Raw genomic sequence first — 21,886 nt, 5'->3', positions numbered from 1 at the left:
ATTTGTGTTGCTTCAGAAATGTCTGTAGAACCCAGGCGCATGTTAATTAAGGTGCTGAGATCATTGTATGTTTGTACCTCGCGGGAGGCTTGCAGGAGCTGGTACGTTTGAGACCTTCCACCATCTTCACGCAGGTTCTAACGATGAAAACGGCAGAAAAACCGGGTAACCGAGTCCGGAGCCGCCTGACCGCCTGTAGCTGCCCACCTCTCCGGGCCGGGATAACGAGCGTTCGATGGAGGGCTTCCCCGGGCGCGCTACCTATGCGGGAAGTGCCGCCCTTCCTGGGTGATAGCCAATAGGAAGCAGCCGAGGCGGGGGCAGCAGCCAATCAGCGGCGCGGACGCTGCGCTGAATCGGCGCGCTGCGCACACGGATGCCGTCAGTGGGGGCGCGGTGCGGGGACACGTGTTCGGGACCGGCCCCGGGCCGAGCCGCTCCGCCGAACTGCGGCCATGGAGCTGCTGCCCCGCAGCCCCGGGGAGTTCGGCTCGGCGCGGTACTGGGATCGGTTCTTCCGGCAGCGCGGGCAGCGGCCCTTTGAGTGGTACGGGGCGTTCCCGGAGCTGTGCCCCGTGCTGCTCAAGTACGTGCGGCCCCGCGACAAGGTGAGGTCCCGGTTCTTCGTTCCCGGTTCGGCGTGCTACCTCCCGCTCTCCGCCGTGCAGATCTCCTGGTTCCGCCCGGGCTGCTCCCCGCATCCGAGCCTTGTTTGTAACCCCCCTGCCTCGCAGCTGGGTTGTCTGCTTGCACTGCCAGCGTGCTCTGACAGATTGTGTCGGTTCATCTCGCCCTTTGGCTGGTGGCTGGGGAGGCTCTCATCCTACCCAAGCTAACTGAATTAAGCAGCTCAGTGCGATCTAGCTCACTGAGGGGTAAGAGGCAACAACACGGTGCTCCATACTCTCAGCTCTTGGCACAAGAAATGTGATGTTTCCAGCATGCTGTAGCAGGAGATCAGGAGAGACCCACATGTTGTTCCACCAAGGGGTTAAATCACCCAGATAATCCCCAAAAGAGAAGCAATGCAGGCACATTGCTTCTGTGCCCATATGTCTTTATGGAAGTGGTACGTTAGGGCCATGGGGAGTATCTGGAGGTGCTATGGATGTGGTTCTCACTGAGGGCTCGTGGTTAATGTCGCGTTGCTGGGCTGTAAAATGCTTTGAGGTGTGAATCCAGGCCACCCTCACCATCACTGCTGCTCTTGTCTCACTTCTCAGGTTCTTGTGGTCGGCTGCGGGAACTCGGAGCTGAGTGAGCAGATGTACGACACGGGGATGTGCGAGGACATTGTGAACATAGACATCAGCGATGCTGTGATCCATCAGATGAAGGAGCGGAGCGCAAGCAAGAGGCCCAAGATGAGCTACCTGCAGATGGACATGCTTCAGATGGACTTCCCAGATGCCCACTTCCAAGTGGCCCTTGACAAAGGCACACTGGATGCCATACTCACTGATGAAGAGGAGGTCACTCTGTCCAAGGTGGACAGGATGTTTGCCGAGATCAGCCGGGTCCTGCAGGTGGGAGGGCGTTACCTGTGTGTCTCCTTGGCTCAAGCCCACGTGCTGAAGAAAGCGGTGGAATACTTCTCCCAGGAGGGCTGGGTAGTGCGTGTTCACGAGGTGGCCACCAGTGGTGAGGACAAGCAGCAGTTTGTCCTGCCCATCTTTGTCTACGTCATGACAAAGTTCAGGAAGATCCCTGGCTCTGCGCTGCAGATCCTGGAGATTTGTCCTGAGGAGCAAGACAAGCCACTGCGGCTGGAGAGCGCAGAGCAGCTAGTGGAGGCGGTGAAGGACAGGCAGCATTATGCCCTGGTCTGCAGCCAGCTCAGCAAAGCCCCCTGTGGGGAGCAGCTTTCCCTGGATCTGTGCGATAAAGCCAGTGGGAGGCCCCGCTACACGTTGCATGTAGTCGACAGCCCTGCAGTGAAACCTTCCTGTGACAATCGCTTTGCCATCTTCATCAGTGAGTACAGCCTCTCCTGCCTGCAAAGAGACAGCACTCCAGGAGCTGCTGTAGCAGCAGTGGCCCTGGCCTGCTGGAATTGGAGCTGGAGAGGGAAATCGTCTGTCTCTGTGGGGTTTAGTTGGGGTTTCACACGCAGAAATTTGTCAAGCTCTGCCAGGAGTGCTGTTTGCTTCCTGTGTGCCTGCAGAGCCTGAGGCTCAGCACAAACCACAGATGAGTTGTGGGACTGCTGGACACCCCTTTATCATGAGATGTGGCCTTTCCAGCCCCCTACATGAGCCTGCCCAATTTGAGAAAGGTTGTTTTGATCACTTGATCATGCAGCCTGGGTCTAGGCATGAGGCTGTGCCACGCAGCAGTGCCTTCCCGTGAAGTCTCTGTACCTTGCAGTTCCTCTTCTGAAGGCCAGGGTGGTTGTGCAGGGAACAGCACCTGCCTGGGGCTCTCCTGACCGCAGCCCCCATCTGCAGTCCCACAGGGCAGAGAAACCGAGTGGCTCTTTGGCACGGAGGAAGGGCGGAGGCAGCTGGCTGCCAGCGCAGGCTTTGGGCGCCTGGTCACTGTGGCCCTGCACAGGGAGCAGCGCTACGAGGGCATGGCGAGCATCCAGGCAGAGCTGTCGGGGAAGGTGATGGAGCTGGCCCCACCGGGCCTCCCCGCCAGGCAGCAGGTGAGCCCACTGACTCAGCTTTCCCAAAGCCCGGGCCAACCCCAAAATGCCAAACACACACACACATGAAAAAAAATGGGCCGTCCCAAAAACTTGAGAGCATCTGGCGCAAACTTCTCACCTTTAACTTCTCCCATCTCTCCTGTCTCCTCTTTCTTGCTGCAACACTCCAAGCCCCCCTAGTAAAAGCCCTTTGGGTGTTGGCTCCCTGTACCCCAACATAGATTGGGGTGAGCCCAGTGTCCCGTGCGCTGCCTACAGCACATCCTGCTGCTCCCCAGGTGTGTCTGCTTCATCCCAGTCCCCAGTCACAGTCAGGACAAGGCCAGCACTTGTCCCTATAGCCTGGATGCTACGAGTCTCTGTCCTCCCTGCAGGTGCCCTTTCTGTCCGTGGGAGGGGACATCGGGGTGCGGACGGTATGGCACTGTGATACCAGCCCCCTCAGTGGGGAGTTCGTCGTGGAGGATGTCAAGGGGGACGGCGCGTGCTACTTCCGTCGCCTCATCTTCCTCAGCAACAGGAACGTGGTGCAGTCAGAGGCCCGGCTCCTGGCCCCCGCACCTCCCCCAGGTACACCGAGGAGGTGGTCAGGGTCAGGGCAGGGCTGAGGGTGACTTTGGGTGGCAGGGAGTGAGTTGAATGCAAGGAAGAAGATAAGAAGTCATGCTGGGACCTGTCTGTCCTGTCTCCATGCAGATGTGGGAGGGGTTTTGCTCTCTGCATTGCTGGTTGGACCTGGGGTTGGGGTTGTCAGTCCCCAGAAAGCACCCCTGGCTCCAGCCTCACCTTACCTTTTGTCTTTCAGGCCAGAAGAAACGGAGGAAGGACAAGAAGAAGCCTGGTCCTGCTGAGCCTCCTATGGCAATTGACAAGAGCTACCTGTGTTGCGAGCACCACAAGGCCATGGTGGCGGGGCTCTGCCTGCTGGGCAACTCCAACCCTCTGCCAGGTGACGAGGTGGGAAAGGTTTTCCAGGCTGTGGAGCCCCAGTGCTCTCCTAGAAGCAGCTTTGGGCTGGCAGGTGGGATGGGTGGAGGGAGCGTGGCTGTTCTGGCAGCTCACCTGGGTTCTCTTCCTTGGCAGGAGCCCCAATTGCAGTGCTGGTGGTGGGGCTTGGCGGCGGCAGCCTGCCCCTCTTCGTCCATGACTACTTCTTGCAGGCCCATGTGGCTGTGGTGGAGATAGACCCCTCCATGCTGGAGGTGGCCACACGCTGGTTCGGCTTCTCTCAGGGTGACCGGATGCAGGTGCACATTGCCGATGGCCTGGACCACGTAGCCAAGCTGGCAGCTGAAGGTACTGTCTTGCAGAGCTTTAATTCTGCTTCCTATCCTGCCCCCCTACAGGTTTCCAGCTGTGCCTCTTTCCTCTTCCTGTGCCATCCTGTCCTTCCATGACAGCCATGTTGTGGGGTAGTGTTCCCCATGTTTCTCTCACACCTCCTGCCATGTCACAAGCTCCAGCCTTGCCAGGTTCCTGCAGCAAGCAGGCTTGTCCTCGTCAGTGTGTGTATGGGACCTTACATTGGCTGTCTTCCCCCAGTCCAGAAGGTGCTGTCACAAGAAACAGCTGAAAGTGGCAGAGAGGGTGTCCTGGCCACCATGTTCACTGCTTCCCAACCCAGTGTGGCTCATCCCTGTCCCAGGTGGTAATGAGCCCGTGTTCCCTCTTGCAGCCCCAGCTCAATACGATGCCATCATGTTTGATGTGGACAGCAAAGACCTCACAGTGGGGATGAGTTGTCCACCTCCAGCATTCGTGGAGAAGCCCTTCCTGGAGAAAGTTAAAACCATTCTCAAGCCAGAAGGTATGAGGGGGGTGCCCCTGCAGGTGCCAGGGCTGGGCTGGCTGGTCTGGGACAGGGTCTGGGTGTTGGGTTCCTCATCCTGGAAAACAGTGGCTGTAGACAGGACTGATGTCTGGCAGCTGCCCTTCCCAGCAGATCCCAGCTCTCAGTGATGTGGAGCTGGGCCGCATGAGAAAGGGAGCTGGTGGCACTAGTGGTACGGACATAGCCACGTTTGGGTAGAGAGGAGGTGAGCAGGGAGGTGTGTGTGCAATGCCAGGTTCACAGGTGGCTGTCCTGAACCTCTCTTGCTCTGCTACAGGGGTCTTTGTGCTTAACCTGGTGTGCCGTGATGCTCGGCTGAAGGAGTCTGTCCTGGCCATCCTCAGGGAAGTCTTCCCCCTGCTCTACGCGCGCCGCATTGACGGGGAGGTCAATGAGATCCTGTTCTGCCAGCCCAGCCCCAAGAGCCGGCGGGACCCCGTGGAGCTCACAGTGCTTGCCCAGGCACTGGAGGGGTCAATGCAGCAGTTGGGGCGCTCCTGGGACAGCTCGTATGTGCTGGCAGACATGCTACAGGCCATCACCATCCTCTGAGAGGGGCCTTGATGCCATTTGAGCAAAAGGAGTCCCTGCGTGGTGCTGCAGCTGGGACATTGCTGACCGTGCAGGTAGCCAGTGCTGGCCTGGTGCCTGCCTGAATGATGGGGCTGGCATGGAGAGGGGCTCCCTACAGAAGGAGGGAGCCCAGTGTGGCTCTTGGGGTACTGAGGCCCTGCTCTTTGCATACAGCAGGGGTGGGGAAGGGCGCTGGGAGAGCAGGGAGCTGTGCTGCCCATGGGACAGTGCTGGGGTGGCAAGGGGAGGAAGGTGCTCCAGGGTTGGCGCTGTGTGTTTGCATCTGTCCCCACTGCTTTTCTCGTGGTTAAATGTCACTCTGACGATCCTCTTCCCTTCCAGCACCACTCCTTCCCCATGTTCTGCTTTCTTCCATGCCTCCTGGAGCTCTGCTTGTTGGCACCTCTGTGCAAGCCCCCAGCTCTGCCCCGAGACTGGTAGCAGATGTGTGTAGATGGGCTGAGTGCTGTGAAAATAAAGCTCAGGACTGCTCTTGAGGTCCTCAGTGCTCCACCAGGCTTATTTTTCACTAGCAGTGATGGGACACCGCAGTCCCTTTGGTAGGAGATGTCCCTGCTGCTCTAGGGCATGCCAGGTCCTGCCAGGCTGTGCAGGGAGGTGCTCAGATCCCATGTCCGTTGCTCTCTGCATTATTCTCCTTCATGTAACGGGACAAGTTGGTGCCCTACTTCTTTCTCCTTTGGCTGGCCTGCTTCTGTGCAGGGGGAGCAGATGCTTTTTTTTTTTTTTTTTTTGCAAAGTGCTTTTGATCTTCCCCAGGCGCTCGGAGCGCTCGTGAGTGTCAGCGCTCAGATTTGGGCTGGCTGGCTCCCTGCTGCAGACAGATAAGCTGTGACAGCTCTGTGCCACGCTGCGCTCTGCCCGGGGCTGCACGCAGTCACCGGTCACTGACAGGGGCAGGGCTGGAGCTCGTTTTGTGTAGCAGTCAGTCTGCCCTGTGCAGTTCCCTTCTAAATCTCTTTAGTCATTAGCACCTTTTTATGAAGGATGTCTATTATCCATCCAGCTCAGCGATGGCAAATTTCTCAACTCTTATCAGCAGCGCTGCATTCAGTCTATTTTTAACTCTGTTTCCAATTCTCAACATAATTCCAATGACACAGATTAGCGTGCATGCCCTTTATTTTATCTAAACCATTTCATTTCTTGCCCGGCAGCTCACACAAAGGGTGCGTTCATCCCTCCTTTGTCCAGTTCTGCATTTCTGCTGCGTTTCCTAATTGCTGTGTAATGCCACATCCTGTTGGAAAAACAAAAGGCATCTATTGGGAAGAAAGTGGTGATGAGACCTCAGTTCGTTGCAGCTGTTCTTGCAGTTGCTGACAGCCCTGCAGTGTTGGTCAAGAAATACATTTCAGCTGGAAAACCAGCAAATATTTAATGAATACTGCAAATACCTGAAATTCTCTGCAGGTGAAAGTGGAATAATTGATCGATAGAAACCTTTTCTCAAGGCAGCCAAAAGGGGGTAAATAACATACATGCTTGGCAGCTGTTTCTGTTGAGTGTTTTGGCAGTATACTATGTTTGCATCCTTTACTCTTCACTTCCTTCCTTTACAGCGTGGGCACATTGTAAACAGGAGAGCTAGAAGCAAGCGCTCCTGTCACTTAGCAACCTCAGATGGGCTCAGAGATGCTGACATCTTTCCTTTCTGGATTTCCCAGCACAAAAAGGAAGCACTGTATAAATTGGGGCATGGCTCAGTCCTGAGACTGCAGCCAGCCCCGGCTGCTGGGGGCCAATCCTCAGCTGATTTCCTCCAGACCTGTGCACAGTGAGCCTGGCTCTGCTGGCTGGGGACGCAGGAGGTGTGCTGTCAGGCTGCAGTGAGGGGCTGCTGCTGCTTCCTGGGTGCCCTCGGTGGGAGGCAGCAGGGAAACTTCTCTGCAGGCTGCAATGCAGCACAGACCTTCTTCTACTTTCAGTCTCTTTTGCAGCCTCAAGGTCTCCTCTCTGAGCTCTTCTCACTGGCAGGTGCACTGTGTGATGCTGGCTGGCATGGTAGTGCCAGTGCTGCAAACCTGCAGAGCTGGTCACTAGTGGAAACCTGGGAGCTCCCCTTGCAGTGCAGGCACCAACCCCATGCCTCCTGCTTCATGCAGATCAGCTGCGTGAAAAGCTCTGCAAGACCTCGGGTTTGGAGCTGAGCCAAGGCGAGGGTGAGGAAGGTCCCTGGAGAGATGGGAAAATCATGCGTGAAGGAGCGTGCCTCTTCTGAATGTGGCCCGGGGGAGGATGCAACCTTGGCTGCGCTCTACTGGAGGGGGGAGCGTGCCCGGCTGCTCATTGCAGGCATCTGCATCTCCTCTGTGGCAGTTCCTATATAACCCGTTCTTCACGAAGGGAATTGTGCTGGCGTGCGTTTATAAAGCAGCCTGGGGACCTGAACTGAACGTCCCGTTTTAACGTCACGCTGCCTGGTTTGGAAGAGCTGTTAGCGGGTAAGGAACAGTGACAGCTGTGCCCTGAAACCAGGCTCTTCTCCCCATTTATTTTGCTGTGAGTCAGGGCAGGACATACTTGTTATCCATAGGCTTGATCTGAAACGCACTGGAGGCTCCTGCCAGCTCTGTGAGCCTGGGGCCCCAGGGGGCTGGCAGTGCTGGAGCAGCCAGTGACATCCAGAGGTGCCACCTCCATTCCCACTGTGCAGGGAGAGCTGGGGCAGTGAAAGTCTCATCTCCTTGCTGACCCCAACACGTGACAAATGGAAGTGGCAACCAGTGTGGGGCGCTGAAGCCTTCCTTTCTCCAGGAAAACAAGGACCTGGAGGTGCTTTCCCTCTCCTTTGCTGGCATCTCAGAGCTGTTAGAAAACATGCATCCTTGGGACAGCATGTGTGTGCATAATGCACGTCTGTGCTTTTGTGAGGAAATGGGAAAGTTGTATCCTGACTGCTCGTGGCATGTTTTGGGAGAGGGCAGATTTTTCTAAGTGATGGAGTCACAGGGTGAGCGTGGTCAGCTTAGCCAGAAACAGTGGAAACTTCCTGGACTTGAGGGAATAAGTCAATCTTTTTCTAAGAATAGATGCTTTCTCGCTTATTTTTAATAAGAGGAAGGAAACAAAGATATAATTTTAAAAGTTACTGGAAAGAACAGGTCCCCAGGTTACGAGTTTCAGGGTAGCACAGCGTTGCCCCCAGGGATCCTGCCATATCCAGTGCTTGTTTCTCTCTTGCACTGTCGGGGTCCTGGTGCCAGGCTGCTCCTCTCCTGACAGTAATGATTTCAGAGGTGGTGGGGAACGTGCCTGCGCTTGTGCTGGGAGGGTTTTGCCAAAATGCGATGCTGTTGTTCCTGACTCCCAGCCTCGGTAGGAACCCATTGGCTGGAAGAAGGCCAAAAAGCTCCTCTGATGCTTCCTGGCACAGGCTGCTCAGGCAGGAGCGTGAAAAAAATTCATGCTGCTAATTGGCATAATTATGTCAATAACCCCAGGCCCTATCTAGATAGAAAGGACCGCAAGGCTCTTTCCAGAAGAGCAGCGACAGTGTAATAACTCCTTAGCCGGAGCTAAACATAATTACTCCTGCTTGGATGCCAGACAGCATCTTCCCTTGCCACGAGGACAACTTCAGCTCTTACCTTACCCTTTGCATGGAGAGGGGCTTCATGATGGGCTGAGGTCCGTGGGGCACGTTCCAGCTGCACCCATGCTGGTGCTGTGCTCTCAGCCCCAGCTGTAGTGCAGGGATGGGTCTGGGTCTTCTGCTGGGGCTCAGCTCCGTCTGTGGCTCTGTTCGTTGTTATCTTCCTATGCTCCTGGTTAGAAGCGGGCCTGCTGTAGGGATTCACTTCTTCTGTGAGCTCCGGCCAAGATGTTTTGATCATGCTCCAGGCCATCAGTGCCCGTCAGCCAGTTGGATGCTCGCAGCTCCCTGCTGTTTTGCCATTCATGCTGAGCAAGACCTGTGTCTGGGTTAGCACAGAGGATAACTTCCGTCACTGCAGGCATCCGCCGCCTCTGTCTGGGATGTTTCTATGTTGTGACGGCTGCCAGCAATCGCAGCTAAATCTCATTATTATTTGTTGTACCTCCAGCGTGGCCTCACCACTGCGGTTCTTTCCCTCTCTGATATGAAGGCAGCCTGTTCCCAAACCCGAGGCTCTCCGGCCTCGCTACGGGGCACCGATACACCTTAGAACCACCCGGCCCGACGGAACCTGCTTCTCTTTCCGTGCCCTCGGACGCGGGCCCCTCCGCAGGCAGCGAGGCACGTGGTCGGCCGGCCCGTCGTGGGCCGCAGGCTCCCGCCACCAGCCAGGGGGCGTGGCCTCACAGGGTGAGGGCGTGGCCTCTCAACCGAGGGCCCGCCTACCAGCTGGGAGCGGGGCGCATGCGCAGTGCGCAGGCCGTTACCTGTCAGCGGAGGCAGCGGGCGGAGAAGGAGGAGGCGGCGGTGGCGCGGCGGGATGGAGGGGCTCATCCCGCTCGTCAACCGGCTGCAGGACGCCTTCGCGGCGCTGGGCCAGAGCTGCCTGCTCGACCTGCCGCAGATCGCGGTGGTGGGCGGGCAGAGCGCCGGCAAGAGCTCCGTGCTGGAGAACTGCGTTTCCAGGTGAGACGGCGGCCGCCCCCTCCCCACCCCTCTCCTCTCTTCCCTCCCCTCGCCTCAGGGGCTGCACGCGCCCCTCCCAACGGCCGCCAACGGTCCCTTCGCCGCGCGCCCCCGGCAGCGCCGCCCCCAGCAGGTTGTGGCGAGGCGGCGGCTGAGGGGGGGGCGCGCCGAGCGCGGCCGCGTCCGTCCGTCCGTCCCCGTCCGTCGGTGTGCGCTCGGTCAGGTGCACCTCTAGCCGAGGGTTGGCCGTTCTGTGCGGAGCGGCGATCAACGCTTGCTGCTTCGTACTGGGAGCTGCTTCTCACTGCCGCCCTGCCAGAGGGCTCTGCTTCATCTGATCCGCAGGCAGAGCTCTTCTGGGAGTTTAGTGCTCGCCTCCCCAAAAATCGCGGGATATCTCAAGATGAAAGGGGCCCCTAAGGATCACTGAGTCCAAGTCCAGATGAGCCTGGCCGGAGCAAAAGGTGAAAATTAAAAGTTTGTGCTGCTCTGACCCATCTGGAGAAGAGGCTGGAACGTACTGCACAAGTAAGGCCCTCTAGCAAGAACTAGGAAGCAAAGCTAAGGACAGTGACTTTTTCCACCTGCAGAATTACTCGCCATGCACCCTGCAGGCACTGCCAGGCTCTTCCAAGAAGAGTTTACAGGAGTTTACAGCAGTGACTGTTTCTGTCATGCTGCAGTCTGGGGTCTTCTAGTCTGGTCCATGTTGTCCTGTGCAGTAACTCTCTGAGACACAATATCACCCGATCTGCTGTACCTCCGTACCTGCGAGCTGGAAGCCTTTTGCAAACGTAAATATTAAAAAGCCTTACTTCAAACGTATTTCCATCAGACTTATGTTTTGCTGTTGTCTTTTCTCCGTGCTGGGTGAGCACGCGTGGTCAGCAGATGTGTGGTTACTTGATAAGCTGTGAGAACTTGATTGTGAACCCTCAGAGCCAGATGGGCATATATCTGTGAGACCAAAGAGCATTTATGGTCGGCAGATCAGCCGGTAAAAAGCACTTTTTAATTAGTAATAGAAAATTCCCGTTTTCACCGGATGACGAAGCTCTTCTCTCGAAAACAAGTTTATTGTATCTGTGTCTGTCTTAATATGGCTGATACAGATGGCGTGTCATTGTAGAGATGTGCTGCACTCATTTACTTTTGTTTGTAGTGCATTGCCTATGACGTGCTTAACCACAGTGCAAACACTAAGTAATAGAAACACAATTCTCATAAAAATTTTCATCGGAATAGAGCAGTCCAGCATCGCTCTGACGTTTGAGCATTAGCTCTCGTGTATTATTTTTTTTCATCGTGTGAATTGTTGTCGTGAGTGGATTCTGAAATCTTAGCCTTCAGAGAGACAGCTGAGAAGTTCTGTCTTTCAGGAGTAGCTGCAGTGGTGGCAGGAGGCACTGGAGTTAGTAAGGCTCTGAAGTCTGTGATCAGATTGGTTTTTCTCAGCTGCCCATAGCTACTGGACTGACATGCCTGTGTCAGTACCCTTTGCTTGTGGTCCTGCGAAGGACTAAAGGATGACTTTATTTTCCCATATGGACAGATGAAACAGATTTACTTGCTTGCAGGCGGTATCGGAGTTAGAGCTTCCTTACGGAGCCTAACTCTCTGCATTCCCCAGCATCCAGTTAACGTCTCACAGGTCTGACTGACCTCAGCGTTTGCACGCGGCAGAGTTCTGTGTGTTTGCCTGCTGCAGGAATTGTGTGACAGCCAGAGCCACGCATTTCCTCGGGGTTGGTTTGGGACAAGGCTGCAGCGGGGCAGCGTCAAGTCTCCCAGTGCAGCAATTATCGTTGCTATTTGGGTTTGCATCCTTTAATGAATTTGGAGAGTTTACTCATCGTTAATGTCTCCTCTGTGTGCAATGAGGTTTTCCTTTTTTTGATAGTCAAGGAACTCTGTTTGAAGTCCTTGGATGTTTTGTTGGGCTGAAAAAAAGAGACTCTGGAGAAAAGTGGAGGACAGCAGCATATACATATATGCATTAGACCTTCACGTGTTCCCAACTGGAGCTCGTGGCACTCGTTGGAGGAAATGGTATTGTCTGAAGAGAGTACGGGAAGAACAGATGTTCACACTGCCTGCTTCTCTTTGGTAGAAAAGAAAACGTGCCCATACAGAGCTGGGGCAGTGCTTAAAACAAAGCTGGTGGGTGAGCGTGAGAAGCACAAAGGGAATCCACCTGCTTGGTGGGAGCAGGATACGGGATCATGACCTGACGTGTCATTTGTGCTTGTTAAACGTCTTGCTTTAGGTAATAACAAGGTTATTTATAAGGAAACTAAGGGCAGGAAGCAATCCTTGGGAATTGTATCCGGGTAGAGAGTGTTTCCCTGTTATTTCACACATCAAGATGGGCTTCCGAGATTGCTTGCCATCTGTGCCTTCGGTTACCTTGTCAGGGCCTCTTTCTCCAGATTTGAATCAGAGCCTCATTTAATTCTTACAGATAGTGAGAAATTAATAATTGGATTTCAAAGCTGAAAACTCTTTGCTTCCTTCCCTGTTTAATGTAATATAAAATGGATGTGGCCAAATAATTATTTTATAAGAGATGCGAACTCCTGATGGTAAGCCTGTCAGTCACAGTCAAACAAGCGCTTTCATTTTAAGAGCCCGAGGTCTGCTTTTGTCATACAGCTTTGCAGCTTTTTGATCTGAGTCGCTTTGGATAATCGTAGGGCCGCTGCGCGGTGTGTAGCTATTTGTTATGAAATATGTGCTGCTTTCTGCCTTTTGCATTGCAATTCTTCGTGTGCTCGGCTCATTCCTGTTCCTGTAGATGGCGGCTGTGAAATGTTGAGCCATTAGGGGCAGGGAAAGGGGCTTCAATCCAACCATTGGAGCAGAGCGTTTCTCCCAGGAGAGCAGGCACTTAGGCTGTGGGTGTCCTGGGGAGATGCACTTACATTGGTGCAGATATTTTATTCTTTTAGTTGCTAGCAGTCACTGACAGAAGCACTTCTTTGTACAGGAAATTCACCTCTTACGTGAAACAGGCACGGAAAAGCCAAGCGGCAGGAGATGCAGGCATCTCCGTGGTGCTCCGCGTTCTTTTTTTAATCTTAAGGACCTTCTGGAAATGAGAATCAACCCCTCCTTTTCCTGGCTAATTAAGCCATTGTACGGCTGTATTGAGGGTATTAGTGTAGCTATCAAAACACTCTGGTGTGCTGAAAGCAAGAATTGTTTCTGGGGATTCCATTAAATGGAAACAGTAGCAAATGAGACACTGGCTCCTTTTGGTTCCTTCCCCGAATACTTTTATAGATTTAAAGGTTGTTAAACAAACGTGGCTATTTAGAAGTGATGTAGATGGCCTAGTTTTGTCCTTAAATAAAAATCTGTTGTGAATAAAATGTTCAGTTTTATCCCAGGTCCTGAGAATTGGTATGTGCCAAGTAAAACAACCATGAAGTTAAAACGGGCATGCAAACAAAGATGCTAATTAGTTTTTCATATGTAAAGTAAAAATTTTCTTTTAAGTATGAATTGAGGACCCATGTCTCCTATTTCTGGCACTTAAATTTTGTTATTAACAGATTTATTCTGTTTTTAAGAAAAGCTGTGCTCAGTAATGAGGAAGAGTATTGGAAGCCCCGGCTCACGTCCTGAAGTGTAAGTTCAGCTTATCCAGCACTTTACAGAGGTGCTAATCAGTAAGTAATTCTTACCTCTGCTGTGAAGTGTACCTAGGAAATACATATGGCCTTACTACAACTTGGTGTACTGTGAACAGTTAGGACGTTGTACCGTTTTAGGGGTCACAAGCTTAGAGCTGGAGCTCCGAGACTTAATCTTCAGAAAAACCCACCCGGCTTATGTTTCAGACTTCTGTGATTAACCTTTGTAGATGAGACAGGAAACAACACTTTGCAGTTCAGATAAATGCATGTTAACAGTGTGATTGTTTGAACATGCACCTGCAAACATAGAGAGTGAAGCTGCTACAGGTTACGGGGATGCTGTGCTTTTCTCTGCCTCTGATTTATGGCATGACCTCATGCTTTTTTAAACGTTACCCACAGCATTATCCTCATGCATGTGCCTCAAGTCTTTACTCTGTAGGGAGGTTTTTGATTTTTTAAAATTCCTTTATTTTTAACTTCCGTCTATTTTCTAAGGTAAATATTAGCATGTAATCATAACGTATGTATGGAATAACTGCAGCTGTAGTCTAAAGCTTGCTGCGATGCATTTTTCTGCTTTGTGGGATGGCTGCTTCAGGTCCCCATGTGACACTGAAGCAGGACACTGGGTTCTGCTTGCAGTAGCTGAGATGTAGCCGGGTTCTGCTTTCCACGAGGGGCCCCTTGCCAGTGTTCAGCTTAGTCCTTCAGAGAGATCATGTTGTGCTTTGGTATCCATCTGTTAACCCTGGAACAAATCGACATTTTTCTGAAGGATTCATGCACTTCTTAAATAACCTCTGCCTAGATTGCAAGCACCGAGGGGCAGAATCCATTTTTGCTTTTTCTGTGCATGACAAAGCAAGGCCTTCTGGTAACTAGAAGCAGTGAACTCCCCTTGCTTTCTGTCCCCATGAGCAGAGACTTTCTGGGAGGCCCTTTAATGCTGTGTGTCTGCAGTGTAAATATGCTGAGAGCAGGAAGTGAGCATTATTTAACTGTGACCTTGCATCTTTCTTCAGCAAGTTGCAGTAGGACGAACAAGGCAGCATTATTGAACTTGAGAGGAGCAAATCCCATTTAACTGCATGCTGGGCTTTGATGTACTGCCAAGTACTGTTGTCTGTGATAGCCTCTGGGATGCAAAGGAGACTGTAGCTGGAGATAAGAGAAGTTTTCAACCAAAGCATCTAGCGATAATGTCAGCTTTTGTAATTTGTGTGAGGAAGTCATGCTTAAGTCAATACCTAGCAGAGCATTTCTGCATCCTAGCTCCCGTGCAAGATTCTATCCTTCAGAGATGTAGGAGTACTACTTGCTGTAACACAGCTAGATTTCTGCCCTCGCAGCTGATAAAATCAAAGCTGGATTCCTCTTAAGGACTTGGTGCCTTGTTTCCTATGTAGATGCCTACAAATATACATGTGTATTCAGTGGTGCTCATCTATGTAGGACGTGCTAAAATGGCCTGTGTGTAGATTCACCTGCAGAGAACAGGCAGGGCTCTGTGGCAAGCACAAGAGCAACTGGGAGATACCTGCAGCCTCTTCCAGCCGAGCTGCGAGCTGCCGAAGGCAATTGTAACATCATCCATCAAAGGCAATGTTGTGCCCTGGTGTGCTCATCTGTTCATTGGTTCAGGTTCTGTGCAAACTGAGGACACAAGATCCCCAGCGTCTATCATTTCTGGAAAGCTGCTCCCCACTACCACCTCTCGCTGTTGTCTTGCTGTCTATAAATTCAGGCTTTCTGCTGCAGTTCCTTTTGTGTTCTCCCTCCATAAGTTTTGGAAGAGCAGAAAAACTGAATCTAGATACATTTCAGCTTTGCAAAAAGATCTCAGATGGCTTGTCTAGGACAAAGAAGGGCAGCTTCACTATTTCACATGTTCATCACAAGAGAGACATTGCCACAGCCCTTCTGGAGAGTCTGAGGTTTTGCTCCTGGACTGTGGGACGTGTCATAGCTGGCTGTATTCTGTACCTCCGCTTAAAAACTCACTGCTAATGAATCTGAGTTTAGGATGTTGTGGTTTGAGAACGAAGGCCAAAACTTATTTGGTTTGAGTTTTGATGGCAGCCCAGAGATTTGCAATATCTGAAAGTTTTGTCATGACAAGATGATCCAGAGGTGAGTTGTATGCTAAATACATGCCTTTATAAAGTAGGTAGCTTCATGCAGCTGATGTGCCGACGGTGCTGGGATCACATTGCCTGCTGCCTGATCCTTGCAGTCAGCACATTTTTGTTTGTCTGATTATGTGGTAGAGGAAAATTTTACTCCAATATTTTTTTTTTTTGAAGAAAAAACCCAACCAACAACATAGTTAATAGTGTTTGCAGCTGTAAGTTCAAAAAAAGAAAAAGAGCCCAACAACTCACCTTGTGTTTAGTGCGCTGACAATGATTTCCAGTGAGTAAAGAACCCTTGCTGTTCATTTCTTGTATCGAAATACCAAATCTTGCTGCATTAGTATTCATCCTGAGGATGGATGGGCTTTCATGCACTAACAGCATATGTAAATTAGTCCTTTCCTAAAAGCAAACACATCTGATTAGTGAGAATACAGTTGTCCTGAGAGGTCTGCTTGACTCTTTTCAACATGAAATTCTAAGAATTGCTGGGGTTTTGTTTGTTCTGTGGTTTCTCCCCCCACCCCCTGGCTTGGAATTGATGGAGAGCACCACTGGGCAGGAAACAGCGGAAGCTTTTGTAAAATCTTAAAAGGGAGAGGGAAAGGGGCATTTTCACAAATGGAATTAGGATGATGCAGCAAAGTTTTGGATGCCTGCCAGGGAGGACAGATGCATCGCTCATACAGTGGCTTGCCTACGAGACTGCACATTGGCAGCTTCCTGATCTGTTAAGACAGCAAGCCCACAGCCCCGGCATAATCACTGCAAACAGAGCACCGCTCAGCTTAGCGCTCGCGTGTGTTTGCCTGGCAGCTTTTCATAGCTGTGTATGGCAAATTTTCAATCCTATGAACATTATTGAGGCTTTAGAACTTTCTATTACATAGTAGGTTATATTTTTAAATAGTAGAAAGTGCCTTTTTCTTTGCTACAGTGAACAAGCTTGTCTTTTTCTGTGCAGAACTGCAGTGTAAGATGCTCTCGTTGCTGTCAAAATATGACATTGGGATAACATGATGGTCAGTGCCTTCTGTCCAGTCACGGTTAATGGAAAACTTCACCATGGGCTAGGGTCCCAGTGTGCCTGGGACTCTGACTCCTGAGGATGCGCCTAGCTGCTTGGGCTGCAGTGTGTGGTTACTGCTTCTGGGTATTGGGGTGCACCTCGATGCAGCAATTTAATTGATCTCTCAGCTGAAGGAAGCCTTACCTTGAGAGAACGCTTTCTACAAACGTTCTTAAGAGATCCCAAACTAAGCACTGAAGTGTGGTGGCAGAGGTGGCAGCATCTGTGCTGTGTGGTTTACAGAAAATCCCTGGAAGGACTAGTGTTAATCTTTAAGAGCTATTATAGCCAAGGTCATTAAGTATCCACAGCCTCTTAACGCATTTAGCTTGCCTAGTAGATAGATGTCATTGGTCTTCAGTAAGGAGGATTTATTATTTTGTACGTCTTTGTGTAAGCCCCATTAAATTAGGCTGAGACTTTTCATCATTGAATGACACTCTGGGAGATTCCTTTGATTGACAGATGGACCAAAACAGAAGAGCATTTACTCTTCTGTAACTAATGAGAGAAGGTGAGGGATCAAGTGGTTGCTGATAAGAAGAATTGATCTCTGTGCTTTGAGTTAATGAAGAAGAACACATATAGCCAAATACCAGCGTGAGGTGAAAATGATGTATGCTACTCAAGTACTGAATAAGAATGGTTTGTGGTTCAGAATGCCAAAGCACAACAGAGGTACTGCCTTACAGCTGTTAGAACTTCTTGAAATGGTTCTCCAGGCTGTTTGTAGTGCTGTTTGAAGGGCAGAGGAGCTGTGCTTCCAGAGCCACTGGGGAGGAATAAATATAGTGGTGTCCAGTGCGGGTCTTCAGATGGACACTTTTAGCGTTAAGCATTCTTTAGTTATAAATTAGCTGGGTTTGTTTTGTGGGTTTTAAAAAGCGAACCTGAGGAAAGATGCTAACAATTATTAATGGTTCTTCTGTAGTTTTCCACTGGGCCACGCTTTTTCCTGCTTTGTTGTTGTGCAGCACTGTGCTTTAAGGTTAAATGTGTGTAAATGCAAGACAATGAAAGCAGTTTGTGGTACTGCAGTGCAACATATGTGTGCTACAGACACGGGAGGTTCTTGGTGCACACTTGTGTGTTGGTGTTCACCGTGCAGCGCTGCCTTCCTGTGCGCAAGAGACCAGTGCTCCTGGTGTGCCTGGCTGGAGTTGTGTGGAACAATGAATGTGTGCTGGAGAACAGCCCAGGAGAACTGTTGACTTTTGATCTGATTGCTTCCTATTGCAATTAAGGCTGCATTGTGGTCCTGGCAAACCTTGGCAATGAAGGCTCATGTGTAATGTGAGCATGGCAGCATTAATTACATCAGCAGCCCCTGGGACATGGCCCTTCTGTGCTGAAGGAAGGGGATGGTCTTAGGATGGACTTTGGGTTGGTGGAAAAACTTATGTAAATGGAGTTGCCACCATTGTATGGCAGAATGAAGTAGATGTAGATGTGCTTCTCTTATGGAGAAGTATGCCTCTTGTCCTGAGCCACAGCTCTACACTTTGTGAACAGTGGAGAGTCTTGGTTTCTTTGGAAGGACTTCTAATGTTTTTTTGTTTTTTTTTAATAATTCACCTCCATTACAGTTTTACTTCCTTCTTAGCTCTTAATGTAGTTGATATCTGATAATTGACGTTTTCCTCCATTATTTATTTTCCTGAATCCACCTTGTGCTTTGTAAGAATTCATTGTGTTGATATCAGTGTGAGCTCAGCGCTTACCCTGTACAGTGCTGCGCACGGAACTTGTCGAAGCTCAGGACATTGCACAGTACTACACTGTCAGAGTAGGACGGACCGAAGTTATTCTTTTGTAATGACAGTCAAGTTTGAAGTGGTGATGCATCATCGTTCTTCGCCTTGTGTGCACAGTCTGGGGGCTTTCTTGCATTTTTTTTTTCCTTTAATATAATTACTGCTGCTAGTATGCCAGAGAGCTGCTGAACGAAAACTATTCTCTGACCTGGAAAGCCTCCTGTAACACATAGTATCTGCTTCCTTTTACGTTTTGATGCATTTTTTCTTTGTGAACTGTAGTCCTGCATTGTAACTAGACAAACTCATTGAACAAACTCACACCAAGTTTGCTGTGGCTTCAGCTCTTTCTTGTATGGGATGCTTCCCATTAATGAATTGTCCAATTTCAGCTCATTTGCTCCTTGAGCATTAGTCAGAGAGATATGCAGAAACACAAACTTTGTTTTCACTCAAAAGTGAGCTACTGTAGGAAAGACTAGACCCCTAAGTGTTGTGTTCTTGTGAACTGGTAACATATCTGTATGGCCATTAGCAACAGGTATTGCACCTTGTGACATCAGTTTATGGCACCTCTTTTTTAGCAAGTGAAATACAAACTAAAATCTGTTACCTTTGCACATTAAATAAAAGTTTTAGTAGATATACTTGTCCTGTTCTCTGGTATTGGAAATGATCAGTAGTAGATGCTGAAGACAGTACAGTTGTTGTGCAGCAAGATATGAGTAATTGTAAAGCTTTTAGGATAAAAGCTATTTGGCCATAGAAACAGTTTACTCTTAAAAATATTTAATGATATTCCAACAGATGACTGTGTTCTAAGGCTGCTGAGTTATTGAAGTGATGCTCTTGAACGCTCAGCTGCTTGCGTCTTAGTTGTTTTGGGCGGATGCGGTACTGGCCAGGCAGCCCCAGTCACGCTGTGCTGCTGGTCTGCAAAGTGTCACATCAGAGCAGCGCTGCTGCTGAGCTGGCATATCTGCTGCCAGCAGAGGAGCTTTTGCTGAAAACAATGAGAATAGAGGTATAAAAGTAGCTTGATTCTTGTGGTAGGATGCCTGTCTTTTAAAGGAAATAGCTTTTGTTCCCAGCTTTATTCTTGTTTCCTGCACCTTGTCATTTTTATCCATTTGTGCTCTGAGGTGCTCGCCCCACAGGAGCACCCTGTTCTCTCCCTTGCCGGTGTCTTCACTCACACGTTCTCAGGCATGTCTTTTATTTCCTAGATGGATTTCTTTACAGCAGCTTCACCTGCGATGGGATTGTTCTGCCAAGAATTCTCTCACTATGCAGATCTGAAGGCAGTGAGCAGAAGGCTGGGAAAAGCAGCTATCTGCAAACTGCCCTGTACTTCAGTGTTAAGTGCACACCAGGATGTTAACGGGCATCGTCCCTCAATTTGAGGGAACCTTTGTGACTCGGCTGTCTTCAGTCCCATAGTATTTCCTGCCTCTCTTTTTGCTTTTAAGAAGCATTGGATTTTGTAGCCATATGGGGGGAAAGTGAGGGCTTGGAGACATTCCTAATACATCGTTGGTGATTTTTTTCTGCACTGCTAACAAACCCTGTGGAGAATGCTTTCTAAATCAAGGGGAGGGGGAAGCACCTGCATCCTGTCCTGTAGGTTTCAAAGCAGGATTTCTGCAGGAGCAGTACTACAGTATTTGATGTGATTCTCTGACTGCTGGAGTTGTAAGGTAGTACTATGTTGCTTTGCCTAAAAAAAAAAAAAAAAAAAAAAAAAAAAAAAAAAAAAAAAAAAAGGTTTAACTTACATTTCTTCGTGTGTTTGAAGAATTGCCTTTTTTTTCTACAAGGAGAGCTTATGTATTTATGTGTTTCTCACCAAGCAGGAACTCAGCCACATGTCAACTCTCCGTTCCTGCTTGCTTGAACAGACTGTGATCTTATCCACAGCAGGGAGGGTTACCAAATGCAATCTATTGTTATTGTTAGAGAGGGTTATCAAACGCAGCCTACTGTGGACATGGAAAGAGAATGTTGTGGAGGTTGTTGGCTTGTGTTGCTTTTAATTTTGCTGCTGAGGAAAGGTCAGTGTTGTACAACTGAAAACTGTGAATGCAGTGTTCTTTATCTCTGGATGTGCTCAGTCTGAAAATTGATTGATAAGTCTTTTTAACCTCTGACTCTCTCAAGAAGGATTTTAGAGCCTTGTATGGTGTTACAGACAGCCCCAGTTTGTTTTGACTGGTCGGTTTGTCCTGAGTAGAAGTATGAAATTATCATCTTGGTAGGCGTTTTCTATCCCCTGGGTTACTGTAACTTCAGTACACAAGAGAAAGGAATATGTTTTTCTTAAAATGTTCTCATCTTCCCTGTGAGAATATATCAGTAGCTGGCACTTTGCTGTGAGACAGGCATCTCTCAGTAGGTAAAGAAATTGTGACAGACCTTTTGAAATGTTAGGCATCTCTTTAAGCTATTCTTTGATCCTTTTGCCATCTCAAGTGTTGCAAAACATCACAGCAGGTACAAATTAGTATGTGTGATGCTTTTTGCATTATCTTTGCTTTAAAGAGTGTGTGTACTCATGTGTCTGTATTCTCTATGTATCTTCAAGTGGAGTATAGGATGGGGACACGTTTATTTAGAGACCCTGGTAAATGTGGGCAGGGCTTCTGGTACTCCTTGTATGCACAGTGAATTGTAAGGTGTTGTATATGATGATCATTAGGAAAGAGAATTGGTAATTAATGTTCACTACGTATTTGTCTGTTGATCTATTGCTACCTTGAATCAAAATTAACAGCCCAAATTCATAGTACAGTTTGAGGTATATCTGTCCCCACCAACTTTCCATTTTCATTGCAGCTCAAAGATTCCAAATTAGTTCAATATCTTATGTAACTGGACAGTCCTTTCTGGGTTATGACTTCTTTTTTTAATGTTTCTAGGGATTTTCTTCCACGAGGTTCTGGAATTGTAACAAGACGACCGTTGGTCTTGCAGCTTGTCACTGCCAAAACAGGTAACCTCTCTGGCTTCTTAGTTCAGTGCCTGGATAAAGTGCTGTTGTGTACTTCATCAGGAGGAAATTAAAAATCCAGGAAAATTAAGCAATGCAAAGAAAGGTGCAACTGCATTGTCTGGAACAAGGGCCAACTGCTTCAAAACTGTATGCCCAAGACCATCATTGTCCTGTCTGGTAAAATAATGCAATCTAAATGCTAGAGCACATAGTCAATTTGATCCAAGATCAAACTCGTGGCAGAGGAGAAAAGAATTATTACATGCAAAATAGAAATTAATTTTGATTTTGCATTTCTTAATGAGCTTTGCAGTTGTATTAGTTAACACATCAAAATTAAGGTACTTCTGTCTTCAACTCTTGCCTCAGTGCATGCAGATTTGGTTTCACAGCTTGTTTTCATGACTTGTCTTTTTAGGTTGGACTCACTGCACTAAGTAGAGCAGAAGGTAGACTTTGTGCGAACGAGGCTCCTGTATATTTGTCTGGTCAAAAATAAAACAACTGCCTGTGTATACCACTGAGCTATGTGAGATATTGAGACCTTTCATCAGAATTCACCTCTTGGTGCTCTTCCAAGTGACAATGTCATCTGTTGTCAAGTAGCTCAGTTCTTTGGCATGTTTAAGAGCTGTTTCCTGTTGTTCACTGTTTTTTTTCCA

The 21,886-nt window shown here is 49.5% G+C and overlaps 2 protein-coding genes and 1 long non-coding RNA gene across 12 annotated transcripts in view; 2 read left to right on the top strand and 1 right to left on the bottom strand.

Annotated features, from left to right (window-relative positions):
* On the top strand, window positions 106-21,224 carry METTL13 (methyltransferase like 13). Of its 2 annotated transcripts, XR_002441229.1 has the most exons (9): window positions 106-608; window positions 1,224-1,974; window positions 2,448-2,647; window positions 3,025-3,220; window positions 3,456-3,599; window positions 3,734-3,946; window positions 4,326-4,457; window positions 4,759-5,107; window positions 21,151-21,224. XR_002441229.1 is itself a non-coding variant. In XM_021405060.1 (8 exons), exons 1-8 carry the CDS (start codon window positions 456-458, stop codon window positions 5,031-5,033), a joined length of 2,064 nt encoding a protein of 687 aa, XP_021260735.1. In that variant the 5' UTR covers window positions 106-455; the 3' UTR covers window positions 5,034-5,567. The 2 variants fall into 2 exon arrangements, 1 of the variants encoding a protein (XP_021260735.1); XM_021405060.1 differs by lacking the exon at window positions 21,151-21,224 and having other exon boundaries at window positions 4,759-5,567.
* Window positions 5,839-9,529, bottom strand: LOC110402703. 2 transcript variants are annotated; one of them, XR_002441249.1, is made up of 3 exons: window positions 9,441-9,529; window positions 8,666-8,995; window positions 5,839-6,315 (listed from the first exon to the last, which is right to left on the bottom strand). It is a non-coding gene; the product is annotated as an uncharacterized LOC110402703 (long non-coding RNA). The 2 variants fall into 2 exon arrangements; XR_002441248.1 differs by having other exon boundaries at window positions 8,671-8,995.
* DNM3 (dynamin 3) overlaps window positions 9,441-21,886 on the top strand; it is a 185,135-nt gene continuing 172,689 nt past the window's right edge. For all 8 annotated transcript variants that reach the window (XR_002441228.1, XR_002441227.1, XM_021405054.1 and 5 more), the window contains exons 1-2: window positions 9,441-9,639; window positions 21,151-21,224. Coding sequence is in view for 6 of the 8 variants with exons in the window: in XM_021405054.1 (XP_021260729.1) it covers window positions 9,494-9,639; window positions 21,151-21,224 (220 nt within the window). In the remaining 2 variants the exon portion in view is untranslated. The remainder of the gene's footprint in view (window positions 9,640-21,150; window positions 21,225-21,886) is intronic.

The sequence above is a fragment of the Numida meleagris genome, chromosome 7, assembly GCF_002078875.1.
Source record: "Numida meleagris isolate 19003 breed g44 Domestic line chromosome 7, NumMel1.0, whole genome shotgun sequence".
Lineage (NCBI taxonomy): Eukaryota > Metazoa > Chordata > Aves > Galliformes > Numididae > Numida > Numida meleagris.
The sequence above is the reverse complement of the archived record's forward strand: the minus strand, read 5'-3'. Positions and strand labels throughout refer to the sequence as shown.

Bases quoted from the DNA above. Each gene is read 5' to 3' on its own strand.
- METTL13 (XM_021405060.1), top strand. From the start codon at position 456: ATGGAGCTGCTGCCCCGCAGCCCCGGGGAGTTCGGCTCGGCGCGGTAC. The intron at 3,600-3,733 runs GTGACGAGGTGG...CTTCCTTGGCAG, and splicing joins CAACTCCAACCCTCTGCCAG to GAGCCCCAATTGCAGTGCTG. The intron at 3,947-4,325 runs GTACTGTCTTGC...TCCCTCTTGCAG, and splicing joins AGCCAAGCTGGCAGCTGAAG to CCCCAGCTCAATACGATGCC.